Source organism: Micropterus dolomieu, linkage group LG12, assembly GCF_021292245.1.
Source record: "Micropterus dolomieu isolate WLL.071019.BEF.003 ecotype Adirondacks linkage group LG12, ASM2129224v1, whole genome shotgun sequence".
NCBI lineage: Eukaryota > Metazoa > Chordata > Actinopteri > Centrarchiformes > Centrarchidae > Micropterus > Micropterus dolomieu.
Genome location: NC_060161.1, coordinates 31359322 through 31376951, shown reverse-complemented (window position 1 = coordinate 31376951; position 17630 = coordinate 31359322). Strand labels below are relative to the sequence as shown.

Sequence of the window (17630 nt, the reverse complement as noted above, 5' to 3'; positions counted from 1 at the left end):
CACAGGTGATAGCAAAACAGCCTTAGTTGCTACAGAACCCTTTTTTTGTTTATGCCACCACATGAATCATATTATTCCAACTTTGGGTCTGTTCAACATCCGTGCCCCTCTAGCAGTGGTACTGTGGCCCTCAAGGGGGACCCAAGCCCCAGTTTGAGAACCACTGATACAAGGTAACAGGCAATAGTTTAGTTTTATTACATTTATTTGTCAGGCAGCAAGTACAAAACATTTATTTAATACAAAGAGAAGAGATGTATGTGTTACAGATGTGTATCAACTCCCAGCTCCTACAGCTACTTCTCGTCTGCAGGCCCTGGGCAGATACATGTTTGACATCACATGACAGGATGATGAAACCAACGCATCTTCTCAAAGTATCAGGGAGCTTATTCCATGCATTAATGTCTAATAAAAAGGGCAGATTGTGCAAAGGCAGGACGTCCTGTAGGAATTCTACTCTTTCCCTAGAAGTTAACCTAAAAGCTGTAATCATTTGCTCTGATCAAAGTTCAGCAATCATTTCAGTGGTGGAGGTGCAGTATTTTAAGATTTCCACATGTTTTCCACCATTTGAACTTTGACTGGAGCTCTTTGATATCATCACATTGCATCCTCTTCTTCTGCAATGATAAAATGGCACCTATTGGAGAATTAGCTCCATCAGCTGTTTATCTGGAGGAACCAACTCCTGATATTCTCGTACTGGACAGAAACACACATTCATACATATTTTCTTTGGCTAATGTTCCTGACAGTTGGTTAAAATTTGATGAGACTGTTAATGTCTCTGTTCCATAACTTATGGACTGATCGGGCACAGGACTGATTAAAATAGTTTGCCAAGTGGACGGTTTAATGTTATGTTAAAATTAATAGGCTGTGGTGTTGTGTTCTCCTCACCGCATTCATGAACCTCCTGCATGTTACAGCTTCCTAGCTGATGAAACTAACTCCCTCTTAGGGTCAGTGGTGACATAAGAGAAACTTAAATTTCCATGTAAATTAAGTTATTGTACAAATGTTTTTTCATATCCGGTAATTACCATTGGACGTGTCCCCGACACTGCAAAGTGTGTCATGGTGTGGTTAATGAATATTGACATGTGGCTTTATTATTTGATTGTTTTGGACTTGTTCCCAAGCTTTACAGTGCAACTTTGTGAGACCACATCCTTCTGCTCACCTACAAAACTCTTAATGGTCATAAGATGATGCCATCTTATCTTAAAGAGCTCATAGTACTTTTGTACCTTTGTACCCACCAGAGCACTGCGCTCCCAGAATGCAGGTTTAAATGTGGTTCTCTAAAAGTAGAACGAGAGCCAGAACATTCAGCTCTCAAGCTCCTGTCCTGTGGGATCAGGTTCCAGTTTGGGTTCAGGAGGCAGAGACTATCCCCACATTTAAGAGTAGGCTTTCATAAAGCTTATAGTTGGGGCTGACTCAGGTGAATCCTGAACCATCCCGTAGTCACGCTGCTAGAGTCCAAGATTTAACTGAGCTACTGTGTCTTCCTCTCCATCTGTGTGGATTCTTATCTCATTAATACATGTTACTAACTTGACTTCTTCCCTCTCCGGAAGTTTTGTTTTCTGCAGGTATTTCTGCCTGAACACCTGCTGCTACAATTGTTTTTCTTCTTATTATCACTATTATGATATTATTGTTATTACACGTTTGCTAATGATGAGATGTGTTGAGTCTCTGTAAATAATATTACAAAGTCTATGGTTTAAATGAGCTCTATGAAAAGTGCAATTAAATAATTTCTCTTATGAATAGGTGGTATATAAATTAGATTGAAATTAATCTATATCAAATATTCTTTTATCTTTATTTACACAGAGTAAATTTTATATACACAGTTACACACATCTGCACCCCAATCCTGTTGTCCTTTAAACAGCCCCACAGAAGGGGCTTAAGGTTCAGTCCACTGAAGCAATGGCCTACATACCAACTTACCCAGCTGATCACATGGGCTCACGAGACACGAGACAATTGCCACATGGATCGTATGCAGATGCCATCTTCCATTTATTCATACTGTGTTGTCATAATGAGATGCTGTGCTTTTCTTGACTGCTATTTGTCCTTTGGTGTAGACATGTACTGTGTCAGCTACTTTGTGTTGATTTGTGACTGCAGGCTGGTTAAAGCTATTTCAGTTGTTTGGTAGTCGGAGACAGCAGGTGTGAGTCGAGGGCAGGCCTTAAGATTTGCGTTTGGCTCTTCAGCCGCGGCCGGCCAGTCAGCAGCGGTGAAATCTGTCTGTGTCTATCAGACTGAGCCAAACCAATACGGCCCTCCCAACTTGAACCGATCCTCGTTTATACTAAAATCTGATTGGCTCAAAGGCGCCAATCAAAGTAGTTTACTTTCCATTTAGGACAAGTTTAATGTCAATATGTTTTGTTGGTGCTGAACTCAGCGCTGGGTTGTATGAGAAGCACAACAGAGAAGGTAACTATGTCGAAAAGAAAAGGGGCAGTATGCAGAGCTGGGTAGGCAATAACTCATAGATAGAATTAGAAAATGGATTATTATTATGGATTATTACTGATGTTCTTCTTCATGCATATGTAGCTGTATAATCAGTACAAGCAGACTCAGGGACCAGCACAGGGGAGCTGACCCAGGAATAGGCCAACTCAGAGCTGAAGATGAACCTTGTTCTCACTCCCTGACTTGTCACATGGACACAAGGTCAAGACCCATCGATGTCTGTTGGGGATCCCTTTAGCATCATAGTTCATCGCAGTGGGGGAAGCCCTGTAGCGTCAGTTTTTGATGGTAATAGTAGGTGTATGATATTTAACAGAAAAGCCTGAGCAAGGAGGTGGTTGGGGTGGATGGAGGGCCAGAACACTGACTTTGAACCAGAGCAGTGTTTGTGTCCTGTTAACACTTTGTCTACATCAGGCTTGCCTGGCCTGGTCTTGTTCAGTGCAGTGGCGCCTTACTTATACAAACTTAAGAGGCGGGTATCACGAAAGTTTCTTCTTTATCATAATGTAATTGACTGAATACAAGTACAACACTATTTATTAAAATAACTACAAAAATCTCTGCTGCGCCCACACACGGCACTTCCATGAAAGGCCTTTCCGTGTCCGTCCCAGTACATCCCTGCTTATATGAACTTTTAAAATGGCTTTATGGATGTTTAGTCATGATGAATGGATGAATGATATCCTCACGAAGTATAAGTGACACTCGGCCACCACACTGAACATGTGTGTATCATCATCTGTGTTAAGATTTGACTGAATGATAACTCAGAAGAGGAGTCTTAAGTTTGATGGAAATTGCAGCAATCGGGCACAAAGGGTTGTAAAACACCTGAATTGCCTCCAGCTGCCTGCTGTTGCAGCAACTGCTTAAGTTTCAGTGAATAGATAATAAATGGAGATCATAAAGATAACATTGAAATAATTGTTTGTCAAAGGTACTTTCACTAAGCAGGAACACTCACGTTCCTTATAATAATAATAATCTAATAGTGCTTTAAGTGTAAAGACAATAATACCCCAAAAACAATAATACAAAAATAATACAAGATAAAAGCAAGAAAACATTGAAAAGACTAAAATACTAATACTAAATACTAAATGCTAAAATAGAATAAAATAAAAGGGATAAAATAAAGTCAAATAAAATCGGGAAAGGCTCTCCTATAAAAGTATGTTTTAAGAAGGGACTTAAAAGAGTTCACTGACTCAGCCGTCCTGATTTCCTTGGGCAGGCTGTTCCAGAGCCTCGGGGCCCTGACAGCAAACGCTCTGCCCCCTTTAGTTTTCAGTCGAGACTCTGGAACAGACAGCAGACCTCTGCCCGAGGATCTCAAGGTACGTGCTGGTGTGTATGGGACTAAAAGGTCAGAAATATAACAAGGCAAGAGGCCATGATGAGCTTTAAAAGTGCCCTGCCCGGCACTGAGAATTAGTCTATGCCCACCCACAGCGTGGGCCTCTCCTACGTCCACACCTTGAATATATATACAACGGTGAGACCCAGCCTTCAGCTCCCAAATGCCTTTTCTTCAGCACTGAGAACCAAGGTCCAGTGAGGCCTACAACTTAGAGGGCTGCGCCTATATTTATAGAATGTGGGGTTACAATACGTAACCCCCATTCTATTTCATATAGGCTTCGCCCTCTAAGTTCATCGCTATTGGGTTAGAGGCGAAGCAGGCCGAGGGCCAACCCATGCGTAAGTCAGGAAACTTGGTTGGGGGGCCCCGCATCTGTACAGACGCAGGTGGGGTCACGACAGCAACCACATTAGCTGCCACCCCCCCACACAATCCCGTGGGAGAGGGCGCACCACACACTCAGCCAAAACACTCTGAGTGAGTCAGAAAGAGGTGGGTAGAAACGTACGAAAGAGCATGGGGATAACCAGGAGGCCGCCGTGCAGATGTCACTGAGGAGGAGACACCTCTCGTGGAGTGCGCTCTGATGCCATCCAGAGGATGGCACGCGACCAAAAGGAGCTCGTAATGCTTTAGGCATGAACGTCGGGTTAGGGCACAGGATAGCCAAGATGCGGTCGCCCTGAATCCTGAGGCACGATGGAGCCACAGAGAGGGCAGCCAGATCACTGACCCTCTTGGCTGATGTCAGAGCCAGGAGTCTCTAAAGGCTCAAACGTGACTTGGGTTAACGCGCATAAACGCAGCGTCAAATCCCACTGTGGGGCAACAGTTCTTCGCACGCTTCTAAGGAAGCGTTTCACCAGGCGGTGGGAGAGCGCAGTCCTGTCCCCGAAGTCATCGTGTCAGGACGAAAGAGTGGCAGTGTTTGTTTTAACCGTACTAAATGCCAGCCCCCTGTCCATGAGCAGCTGGAGGAACGAAAGCACCGCTGGCAGCGGACAGGTGACCGGATCCCTCCCCTGGTCCAGACCCAGCGCTGGAAAGCCGACCACTTAGAGGAGTAAGAGGACTGAGTGGAGGCGGCTCTCGATTCTTGGATGGTGCGAATCACCTCACGGGAGAGATCTAAGCCCTCCAGGCATCGCCTCTCAGTGGCCAGACCCAGAGAGGTTGGTCGAGGAGTGGGTAACTCCTGATCGTACCCCTTGCCTGAGAGAGAGCGTCCCCCCTCCAGCGGATTTTCCACGGCTGCCCCACCAGCAGCCGTTGGAGACAGACAGATGTGGGATGTGACCATGCCCAGGGGGGACCCCGACCGAGAGAGAGAGAGGGTCCCGCCAGTAGGCCAGAACCTGGGGCACAGACAGGATCGGCGCTGTCTCTGTCTGACCGGGGACGACACGCAAGCGGATGAACCACCGCTGCAGCCAGGGGAACCACCATGTGAGCCGCCGACATGAGGCCCAGGAGCTTCATGAGCGACAGAGCTGCCACCGCCACTCATGGGACAACATGGTGGTGTCGTGTAAAAATTCAAGACTTGGGCCAGATAAGAAAGCTTAAACTTTTACCAACATTTTTATTATCAACAAAAACAGACATCACAGACAGAGATCGGTGCAAAATAGAGCCCCATTCTGTTACCAGAACAGAGACCCGAGTTGAAAACCATGTAACGACTGACTTTCACTTCCTTTTATAGCTCTGTTTCATGGCTTCATATCATCTCTTGGCTCTCTTTCCTACTGCGCCTGAATCTGGGAAAGTCCTTGACTGCCTGCTCCTCCTCTCTGTGTCCTTTGCATGTACTCCGCTTGATCATACTATTTCTTCCATAACCTGACTTTTATGGAATAAACTGGTGTTGTTTGTGCTCCGTGCTAGAAACAGGACATTCTTACTGTGATGGACTATACTGATGTATGTTTTGTAATCCAATTTTCACCAAATCTGCTTCTATATTTTCCTTTGTAAGTGTTTTTGATGCTGCCTCACTGTGCTCCCTCCCTTTTCTCCCAAAGCACACAAACTTGCTCACACACACACACACACACATGTGCTACTGCTGAGCCTGGGCAGTTAGATACAGAAAGGAGCACACACACTCAGAGCTATAGAGTTTTAAAACTGTGATCCTAACTTTACACTATAAAATAACACTTTAAATGATGACAATGTAGACCACCATTGCTCTAGTAATTAATGATAACAATTTAGGCTGTAATGCTCCAAAATAATTCACAACAGTGGAGCAGCTCCATCAGAGCATCCACCCTCTCCTGAGAGAGCCACGCTCTCTCTGGAGAGAGGAGTCCAGTACCACACCAAAGTAGGTGAGTCTATGGGAGGGGAAAGGAGCACTCTTCTTCCAGTTCATCGTGAAGCCCAGGTAAGACAGGTGTGCGACTAGCTGGGCCATCTGCACCACCGCTTCGTCCAGGGACGGAGCCAGCAGCAGCAGTTCGTCCAGGTAAAATAGGACCCTGATGCCAGACTGCCACAGCGGCTCCAGGGCCGTCTTGACACACTTGGAAAAAGTGCGCGGGGCCAAGGAGTAACCAAAGGGCAGGCGGTTGTATTGGTACTGGGCGCCCTGGAATGAAAAACGCAGAACTTCCTGTGTGTGGGAATGACGGACACATGAAAGTACGCGTACTTCAGGTAGATGGAAGGGCGAACTGCAGCCTGTGATCCCAGTAGATCAGGCTGTCCATCCATCTGTGCCTCGAGCAGGAAGCGAGCCACCGCGAGTAGCGTCGAAGGATGGGTCTCACCGTTGTGTATATATACAAGGTGCAGACCTAGAAGAGGCCCGCGCTGTGTGTGGGCGTAGACTAAAATTCTCAGTGGCAGCCACGCAGAAGGGGTAAACCCAATAGCGATAGCCTTAGAGGTCAAAGCCTATACGAAATAGAACTGCTCGTATCCCCCCTCAAAATTGAATGTTTTAGATTGGCCCAGTCTTACAGACACACAGACAGCTTCCGCTGCAGCTGACCTGCTGGTCGGCCTGCCCGGTCATGGATCAAAAAGCACAAGGATTAATACTGTGTTAAAATTCTAAGGCGTTACGATTCTTGTGATTATTTTGACAATTTTAATAATAATGTCAACATTATTTTATCAAGGTGGCTGATCATCTGTAGCGACATATCATTTGTCAGTATTGTAGGACTGAGTTTGCTTTCTCACGTGTCTCTGTGTGCCCACTCTGGCACGTGTGCCATAGGTTGCCATCCAGTTTCTTTCTGCTCAAATCAGACACAAATTGTTTAAGACCACAAGAGTAAATGCTCTGGAACAGCCACCAGAGGCAATTCAGGTTTCAGTATCTTGCCCAAGGACACTTCGACATGCAGCCTGGAGCCGGGGATTGCACCGCTGATCGTCCGATTGACGGGCAACGTGCTCTACCTCCTGAACCACAGTGTTGTGGTGGCAGCCCGGCTGACGGTGAGTGTCCTGGTATTTTTATTCTCCTTTTTATCAGTTATTCTGCTTTTTCCTTGGTTTTCTCTGTTCTCTGCTTGCCTCCCTGTGTTTTCTCCCCTGTGTGCTCTCTCTCTCCCTCTGCTCCTGAGCCCAGCCAACTACCTGCACCTGCACCTCATCATCCACCTCGTCAGCCTGCCACACCTGCCAGTAATCACCTCATCCCTGCCTGTATTTCAACCCCGGATCTCCACACCATTCTTCCTTTATTGTTGTTGCTCCATACCTGGTGCCACCTCTGCGTTTAGGCGCTCATATTTTTTGTTTTCTCTCATTTTCCCTGTACTTTGTTGCTGCGGTCACTAACCCTGTCTGTTTTCCCTCCCAGGTTCACTCACACTCACGTACTAAAGATGAAACAATTAAGAAGCATTTCAAAAGTGGTTTGACAGTTTGCCTGCTAACATTAGCATCCCTGGCTAACTAGCTTATAACCTTTCTGTTTCAGAGCACTGTGTTTATCCAGCACTCTTTATCCAACTACATTATTTACTGTGTCTGCATGTTCAGGACTCTAGTGTATTCTGCTTTTTCAAGACCCAAACTTGAAATCAATTATAAGCTATGTAGATGTTGTGGCTATAAGATATCGCTATTATTAGATTGGTTCAGATAGCCATGGTCCCTAGTGGATGAATCCTTCCTAGTGATCCTCTCAAATTTTGTTCATGAGCCACTAGCAGGTCAATGTTGTGAGTTCTCCAGATAAATATCTCAACATTTCCAAGATGGATTGTTACAAAACGTCGTACAGACATACAGTACATGCACCCCAGAGGATGAATCTTTATGACCTAGGTTATTCCTGACATATCTTCTAGTAAGCACCACCAGCAAGATGACATTTTTGGATTTCAGTGAAATGTAAAGGCATGTACTCAAACCAGAATTTTCCAAGTCAACTCAATTGACAAGGGCCAATTGAGGCTGAACATGATAAAAATCAACAACATTTAGTGAGCAGCCCTAAAAATATCAACTACTGGAATAATTGTCATGATGCTCAATATTCTTCCCTTGATGAACTTAACGAGCTCTGAATTTTCTGAAATAGCACATCAGGGTGTCAGTTTGTAGTATGAAGGTTCAGTGGAGAGTCTGAGGCCAAAGAGAAGCAAGAGGGAGATAACGAAAGAGCTATATAACAAATTCTGGATTAGGAACACCCTGAGAGTATGACGTTAAGGTCCTCACTCTGGACTAACAGAAATACCTGCTGAATCTTTAATGAAGTTAATATAACTGTACATTTGGGATACAAGGGAACAAATGCACAAGTACTTGCTTGAAACTGGGAGTTCTGATAAAACATAATAGATGGATCTGCAAAAAAACAGTAGATTTAGTACATTTAATGCTCTTGGCTTCTTCTGTAAGTACCATCAAGCAGCTCTTGGGGAAAACCAGTTGAGGACTGAAGTTGTACCAGTCAGTTCCCAGTATGACACTGTGTGAATCAGAGTTGTCCTTAACATTACTTTCACAACTAAAGGTTTAAAAATCACTTTGAAGACAAAATACACCAACATACCTACAACAAGCAGAACTGCAGAGTCTGTTCTCATTTCTGGGATTAAGCATCTGCATCTTTGTCTCATTGGGGTCGCAATGGAGCAGTGTATAAGACACATGCCTTTGGTATGAGATACCTGGGTTCAACTCCCCACTGTAACATATTGATCCTACACTCAGGAAATTCACTTGTTACAGCAGCTCCAGATAAAACTCTACAAAACAGATAAGAAAACACACATTAAAGGAAGGTGGGGTGAACAAAACTAACGAAAATCCCCAAACAATAAGGAATTTTAATCACTTTTAATAAAACACAGGAGTTAAATACTATCAAACCCTTTTTATTTTCCTTCAAATGATAAAGAAGCCTCGTGTAAAAACATGCAGCTGCAGAACCGATGACTTTCAAACTTTGTTTAATATAATAGGCCTATTTATTCATAAACATCAGCACAGTGTGACAGTGAACTCTGTCAGTGGCACCATCTTCTGGTTGTAAAGACTTATGTTCATGTCTGCAGATGCATTAAACTGTAATCATAGTGTGAATCCAAGCGTGTAAACGGAAATCCTAGTAGCATTTTAAACTTGTTTTTATACCAATAAATGTCACAAAAAGCACTACCTCTCCTGCACTGTGTCTCACCTTCATTACGTTTAAAAAAAAAAAAATAAAACGGGGAGATCAAAAGAAAAATCTAATTTCAGGCTGTTTTGTGTCATGAAATTGTGTTTTGTTTTTTCTTTTAACAGTGATTATACACAACATTTCTGTGATCCTTCTTTTCTGTTTTTGACTTTTGCTGAATTAATTCTACATGTTCTCCTGAAAATGAAGCTTGATGGTAGTTGAGCTTCCTTACAGCAGGGGGCAGAGTTCTAATAAATGTTCAGCAGTGAACCAGTGATGGCAGAAAGATGAAGGGATGCATAGGAAGAAGAGGGGGACAGCAGACATCTCCATACCTGAGAATATTTTTTATTTTTTTTATTTTGCTTAATTCTGATGAATCTAAACATTCTTCAGGTAACTTATAATCACTGATGACTCAGTAGGCAGAAATCGTCATATCACATAACCTGCAAAAAAGGAGAAGCTGCCACCTGACTGTTTTCACCCTGCTCTTTGCTAATGATAGAGTCGCCTTGTATCAATTCTGTGTATTTAGTCACTAAATACTTTCACACATTACATTACACAATACATTCACATGCCCACACTCTTAGTTTCACTTGTATATGCAATGAGATGTTTCAACTGTTTAAATGTGAGCTGAGCTGCAACAGCTGATGTGGTTTTTAGTTGATACAAAACCATTCAAAGATGCCCACATTTGATCGAGATGTGGGAAATAAAAACAGGAGATATGACACAGCTTATTTTTGAGACTTTTATTCTTTCAAAGACAAGAAAGAACAGTTCACTGTGCAGAATAATGTTGTGCTAAACAACAGATTCGATCTGCTGTTATTAAAGCCACATGGCCTCAGAAATGATCCAGCAACTGTTTCTGTCACTTGTTGTTTCTTTCCTTAAGTTGCGTCACAGCGATATATAGAAATATGATTCAGACAGAGATATATGGAGATATGAGACTGATGGCACAAAGACAGATGCATCCCACATACACACAAACACACATCCACCCATGTTTGGGCTTCTGGGAGGTTCTTCACCTGGGAATTATCAGGGCTTTTTGGCACAAACTGATGGGAGGCGAACGTTACACCAGGTGTCATCCCAGCGCTTATCATCTGAAAGTACCAACGACACAGCAGTTAAGGCGACACTACAAAAACCAACATGTGAAAGTATGTATACTGACATTCACAAAGAAAGAATATTTGAGACTGAAAGTTCATTCATTTCGACCCATTAGCAGCTGGTCTGGAACTTTCACACGGTTTTCCTCAAAATGTTGATGTTCAAATTTCTTTACCGTTAATGACGTTTCATCGGTGTTGTGTTTAAGTAAATTATATACTCATACATAATGCTCTAAATGAAATCAGTACGCTGTGATTTACCTCCATAATTTATCTGTAGACAGTGCTGCTTGCCCTGAAAGTTATCAAACCCTCCAGAAGACCGATAGTTGAAGGGTGTACCATCACTCCACAACCACACACCCTCCTAGAAGACACAACAAAATATTAAATGAATTAATAACACTAATGACCAGAAGAGCTTGTGTAAAGATAAATATACCTCTTGTGCATCCGAGCCTCCAATCCATGTTTCTTTGTTCTCATAACTTGCGCTCATGATCAGCCTCTGAATCTCATGGTACTCCAGCAGGTTGTGAACGGACGCAAGGTTTCCACCCATGGACTCACAGTTTTTCTACAGTGAAGATAAATACGAGAGAGAGAGAGAAATTGCAAATTAACCAAATGTCTATGTATGTGCAAACAAAATAAACATATTGTAGAAGCCTTCTGAACTAAAACAAAGTCTCCCTCTTTACCTCAGCTTGGGCCCAAGTCATGGGTTTTGGAACGTAGTGGAAACAGCGACCGCTGAACTCAGACCAGCGACCAGAACAAGCTGTCGACCTCTTGACCAGGTGACTCTTTGCTGAGAACAAGTAGAGTTTGGTGAGTAATGTGGAGTCTCTAAAGTCTCTATATGTAGATATGAAATCAACTTATTTTAATGACATGACACTGTAACATAACAACATACAATAGTCACGAAATAACAATTATGACATAAATGACATATCAGCACAATATAACATAACATAAAACAGTATAACATGACTTTTTAAAACATAATACAAGACGAAGTAATATAAGTTACAATAAACATTTTATCCGCCAATGCTTTTAATTTATACAACATGTAAGTCATCAGCAGAGCATCAGAACAACACACACTGACCTTGTTGGGCATTTTCGGGGTTTGCCTCTGGAAGAGCTAGAAAGTTTGACACAGCAGTTATTGACCTTGATCGTTATTGTACAACACATTCATCTGTAACACTTTCTGTTTATAAAACTGACCAGCAGCTCGAGTCAGAGCCATCATGGCACAAACAAGTGCAGAAACAGTCAGCATCTTCATGATGGAGATGATGAGATGATGATAACCTTTGCTACAGAGAGAAAAACTCTGTACTTCTGTAGAACAGAAGACCTATGTCCACTGTCAGTCCAGTAAAGGAAAGTCAGAAGTTTGTAGCTGCAGAATTACCTTCTCTTCTTCCTTCTCTGCGTCTGTAGCTTCAGCTGTCTGATGTGGAAACACGGATAAAGAGACACACCAGCCCTTATAAACAGATACTTATCTTGTCATCTCTCACAAATTAGGGAACTGAGCACAGACACGAAAACATACACAGAAACATTATCAAACACAATATTGTCAGAAAGATAAATTAAAACTATATTACGATCAGTTAAGTAATAGCCATAGGTCAATAGTGCCTAAACTGCACTCTGACACTGTAATGAGCATTTACTCTTTTTTGTGTCTACTTACATGCAGATTATGTAATGATAAATGTAAATGGTCTGTACTTGTATAGCCTATATAACCTTTCTAGTCTACCGACCACTCACAGCACTTTTATGTCACATTGACTCAGATAGCTGAAATTATTATTCACCAGGTGTAGGCAGTTATTCAGGTTCAGTTAACACATACAGTATAGATAAGTAGGTGCCACCTACTGTTTTTTATGTATAAATAATTTGCATCATCATTCATTTATAACTGTAAACATCACATGATCCATGCAAGAACAGAAAGCTTGACCGGCATAGCAACCTTAACTAAGGTGGACTTAGCGATAATACTTTTATTATAAACAAGACTAAACAAACTCAACTTATACTTACAATAGATAAACCTTTTCATTTTTGTCATTATTAACATATTTCGGCAACAAATTTATATTACACTCTTCATTTTGCACCAGTTTAACCCCTTGTGAGAGTCCACAAAGCAGTTCCGCTCTTGGGTAACACAGAATTACACAACACAAATCGAGCACCTGTTCCTCACAATGCCTTTGCATCCTGGCATTTTGCAGGAGCTAACTCAACTAACTGCCCAGCTCACTGTCCTGCTCTCAAAGAAAAAGTTGGCTTGCATGTTCTATAAATAAAATCAACATATATAAGCAGAGTTTACAGGGTACAACAATTAAAGTGCAGTAGGTTGAAGGTACGCAGTTCTCCTCCATATTCGCATATAGTTGCCATATGGCAACAAATTAATTTTAGAATTTTACCAAAAAACAAATCCTAACTGGTTTAAATTAGGAAATTCTTCTTAAATATTGAAAAATGTGTCTATTTTAGCTGACCTCAGATCATGAACTGTGCAGTGTCATAGATCGGTAGGAAAAGGGTGAAAAGACCCATTTTCACCAATAAAAAGCAAGGATTTTGAAGCATTTCCTATTATTGCAATAGAGATAAAGTAATTGTTGCCATATGGCAATAGAGGGTTAAGACAAAGGAAAAGGGAGCGCGCTATATTAACGTAATTTCTAAGAAACAGTGTTGAAGTTTCAAATAATAGGGAAACAAATGGGAGAAGTGTCATATATGTATAGGCTATAAACTGTGAAATTCATTAAGAAATGATGGTAAATGAGGAAACCTACATAAGACATTTAAAAAAGGCCTTGTTCCAGCTGTGTAGAGCTTTGAGTCATTGCAAGTGCCCTATTAAGAGTGAAACACTAAAATTAAGTTGCAGGTTCACATTAATAACAGCAGGAGTGTCAAACTGGGTTTAGAGGCTCCTCATACTTTTCTATTGCTCATTATAAAATGCAAGGAAAAGAAGGCCTTCAATGATGATTCTGCAGTTTGCAAACCTTCTTCTTCAGTTGCTGCCACTTGTGGAAAATGTACCAGAGGCAATGACTGAATGAAGGTTATTTGTTAACTGCTACCAATTACTGTATGTAGCATATACAATATATACAATATACAAAGACCAAAACTTAAACCTGTGCTCAATGTCTGTATCTGGACAAAATTTAAAAGAGAAGTTGAGTAATTATTTCAACAGTTAGTGATCATCACTTGTAGTCAGTTTACTTAATGTCAAATCATTATTACCAAACAACCAAAGAGCTGATCAGGCAGCAATGTCACTATTTGTTTAAACTGAACAGACAAATATTGCATTTGGATGATACAATCTTTATCACCTAACTCTTTCAGATTTGTTTTGGTCTCATCTAGTCAGCAGTATCATTTACCCAATAACCGTAATATATCATAAACATTATTTTCCACAAGTGGCAGCAGGTTTGTTTATATATTTATATCCATACATTCATATATACATATAATGCATTTATAAAACTAAAGTAAAAAATACACATTAATGTCCACATACACACTATGAAACACAACAATACAGAAGACAAACACAGACACAAAACAACACAAGGATTCAAGACCTGTCTAGAACAATAGAAAGCTCCGTGGGCAGAGAAGTGCCCTGCAACACATGCATTCAAAACAGAAGTTGGGGAATTATTGCATCAGAGTAAGTGTGCTATCTCTGCCACAGAAATATCACTGTCACTGAAGAAGATGTTGCATAATGCAGAATCATCCTTGAAAGTCTTCTTTGCGTGTATTACTGAACAAAAGAAAAGTGGGGGGGGGGGGCTCTAAACCCAGTCAGTGTACCAGTTTTCTTTTCATTTATTTCACTTCATTTGACAGGGACGGTGCTCATTAATCAACAGCAATGTAACTGTAAATGAGCCAGAGTTAGCTCAACAGGTTAATTTTCATATGTCCATCAGTTATTAAAATGACAACCTAAAATAAAGAATTTAAATGAAAATTCAAGTAAAATAAAATGACTGATTACAGTCAGCACTTAAAAGCAAAATATATCAAATAAAGGGAATGATACAGTTTTGTGGTACCTGTTGTGACCTGAGCTCTCTGCACAACAAATGTCTTCAGTGGAAGCGGAGCAGTGTTGTGTAATATCTTATAAACTAGACAAAATGTACTACTGTGTTTTAAATCTGATTGTAGCCTGTGTGTCTGTATCTCATATTTTATTAAATTTTAGTGAGCCAAGCAGTGGACAGAAAGAACATGATGAGGAGCCTGTAGTTGATGAGTCCACTGTGCAGTTTCAGCCTTCACTGCAAACGCACACATACAGCAGAATTTAGCTTTAATATAAGTAGCCTATTTTTTGCCAACAGGTCCCTTTGTATGTATTCCATTATAGATCATTAGTTTGTGTGACTGTAGTAACTTTGGTTGTGTTTAGGTGTCATTTTGGTATGAATTACCCTAAATAAGCTCTGTGACCTTACTAATTCCTGAACCCTGGTTACGGTCCTGAAAGCTGGAATTAGAGACAGCCCTGCGATGGACTGGCGACCTGTCCAGGGTGTACTCCACCTTTCACCCGATGTAAGCTGGGATTGGCTCCAGCCCCCTGCGACCCTGTACGCATTATAAGCGGTTGACGATGGATGGATGGTATATCACAACATAATTTACAGTCAAATCATAAGACTAATAATTTTTTTCCCTCCATACTTTTGCAGTGTTTGCAGTGTTTGTGTCTGTTGCCATAACTACACATTTGCAATGATACTGGAGTGAACTGTAAATGTTTCCTGCATACAGACCAGCACATCACTACAGTTTCCTGTCAGACCAACCCAGAAAAAAAAGATATTGTTGATATTGTTTATCTGTGAGCTCACAGCAAGAGCACACAGTTTTTTGATCATGGAAGAGATCCTTAAAAATGATATCTATTTATCTGTTTGAACAGAAGAACATTTGTGTGACAGTCCTTCATATTTATTTACATTTGAAAAAATGCCCCCTTGTTCTGTTGGTTGAACTTCATGACAAAGCTTTGCAGCTATCCCATCTTCTGTCAGTGAAACACATAACATTAACTTTTAAAGTCTCCAACAAAAGTTCCGTCTTTAGATTGTTTACTGGCTGCTGAACAGTGAAGTTAAACCCTTAAAACATCACAACTTAAACAGACTCACAGACCAGCTTGTTTCAATGCTTGAGACTTTTAATTTGCATGAAACAAGAAAACAGTTCACTCTGCAGAATAAGTTTTTGTGCTTATTAAAGGCACAAGACCTCAGAGACGATTTAGATCTTGAAAATGAAAATAAAGACATGAAATGAGATATAGAGCCTTCAGGGTACATATTAGACTGATGGCATAAAGAGAGAGAAAACATCCACCCATGTTTGTGATTTTTTCAGGTGCTTCATGCCTCTGTGTCAGCCCAGGAATCAGTTGGTTTTCTTTATACAGACGGATGGAAGGCGATTGCGACACTGTACATCATCCCAGCATTTGTTATCTGTGTGGATCAGAAAGACATGAGCATGGTTATTTAGCAGAACGTATCATTTGATGCTGATGAAGACTAAAACATAGCAGAGGTTTGGGCTTAAAAGATGATGGATACATTTATGAACTGATCTCACTTTTGTCATTAATATAGCCTCTTTTATTTACACAACAAGTACATTACTGTCCCATGCAAAAATAAAGTATTTTCTGATTTACCTCCATGATTTATTTGTAAACAGTGCTGGCCCCTAAGGTTATTTGGCTCTCCTTTGCACCAGTATGAAAAGGTGAAAGGCGTACCATCACTCCAGAACCAAAAACCCTCCTAGAAAACACAAATCAGAATTGAATAGATTTATAAATAACAATATAAACTGAATCAAACATTGTAAACATACCCTAAAGACCATAAAGCTTTGACAAAACATTGTCATTACAAATTCTACTTTAAGTTCTCGGAAGAGGAACAACAGCATCTGTCATTTCAGCAGGTCTGTTTACGTTAAAGTAACAAAACCCTTTAATGGCTCTAAAAATTATTTAAAAGTCATGTGACGTTGTTACAGAGCGACAAAGTCCGCATAGGGATTAGATCACATATCACGGCCTTACTAAGCAAATGGATGTCAAACTATTATTTCTATTACATTTTGTAACAATGAATGATATACCTGGGCAGCGTCAGAGCCTCCGAGCCATGTCAGTGGATTCCCATGAGTTTTATCTGCTATCAGCCTTTGAATCTGATGATACTCCTCAGCTCTACGTACGGATGCAAGGTGTGCACCTAAGGACAGACAGTTTCTCTACAGTGGAGACAAACAGACAAAGATGGGGTAGAAAAACAACATATGAAGACACCAAAGCGAGAGGAAGATGCAAAGTTACCAAGTGTGCAAGTCCAAACAAACAAAACAAGCTCAACGTAGAAGCACTCTGCATCAAATCCAAATCATCTCATACCTCAGCTTCAGCCCAAGTCATGGTTCGTGGAACGAAGAGGAAACAGCGATCGCTGATCTTAGTCCAACCACTGGGACAAGATGTTGACCTCTCCAAGATATGATGCTCTCCTGATCAAGTCAAAAGAAGAGAAGTGGGTCAAGTTGAGTCTCCAGACAAAGTTTATAAAACACAGTGAAGAAATATGTATTCACCTTCTTGAATTATTGCCACTTCCCCACCTTCATCCTTTGCGTCTGAAAGAGCTGAACAGTTAAACACACCAGTTAGTGATTATGTCCATCATGTTGCTGTGTATCTTTCCTCACAAACAAACTCAGTCAGAACACACACACATGTTGCAAACAGTGACTCTCACCAGCAGCTCTGGTCAGTGTGATCACAGCACAAAGAAGTGCAGACAGAATCAGCGTCTTCATGGTGGAGGTGATGCTGATTTAAAAGTTG

At 41.2% G+C, this 17630-nt stretch overlaps 2 protein-coding genes across 3 annotated transcripts in view; both read right to left on the bottom strand.

The window, feature by feature from the left end:
• The window catches only part of LOC123980376 (ladderlectin-like), a 20048-nt gene extending 8069 nt beyond the window's left edge, over nt 1–11979 (bottom strand). The window contains exons 1-4 of the mRNA XM_046064735.1: nt 11894–11979; nt 11772–11807; nt 11356–11465; nt 11097–11231 (exon numbers count right to left, since the gene is read on the bottom strand). Of these exons, the coding sequence (XP_045920691.1) occupies nt 11097–11231; nt 11356–11465; nt 11772–11807; nt 11894–11954 (342 nt within the window). The 5' untranslated portion in view covers nt 11955–11979. The remainder of the gene's footprint in view (nt 1–11096; nt 11232–11355; nt 11466–11771; nt 11808–11893) is intronic.
• Nucleotides 11980–12148: 169 nt separating this feature from the next.
• LOC123980370 (ladderlectin-like) lies at nt 12149–17628 on the bottom strand. 2 transcript variants are annotated; one of them, XM_046064729.1, is made up of 6 exons: nt 17542–17628; nt 17378–17428; nt 17184–17293; nt 16892–17026; nt 16437–16545; nt 12149–12203 (listed from the first exon to the last, which is right to left on the bottom strand). In XM_046064729.1, exons 1-6 carry the CDS (start codon nt 17600–17602, stop codon nt 12196–12198), a joined length of 474 nt encoding a protein of 157 aa, XP_045920685.1. In that variant the 5' UTR covers nt 17603–17628; the 3' UTR covers nt 12149–12195. The 2 variants fall into 2 exon arrangements, with proteins under 2 accessions (XP_045920685.1, XP_045920684.1); XM_046064728.1 differs by lacking the exon at nt 12149–12203 and adding an exon at nt 16143–16227.
• Between the last annotated feature and the right edge of the window lie 2 nt (nt 17629–17630).

Excerpts from the sequence above, each read along its gene's own strand:
- LOC123980370 (XM_046064728.1), bottom strand. The coding sequence starts at position 17,602 with ATGAAGACGCTGATTCTGTCTGCACTTCTTTGTGCTGTGATCACACTG. Across the intron at positions 17,429-17,541 it reads CACACTGACCAGAGCTGCTG|CTCTTTCAGACGCAAAGGAT; the intron begins GTGAGAGTCACT and ends TTAACTGTTCAG. Across the intron at positions 17,027-17,183 it reads TGACTTGGGCTGAAGCTGAG|AGAAACTGTCTGTCCTTAGG; the intron begins GTATGAGATGAT and ends TCTCCACTGTAG.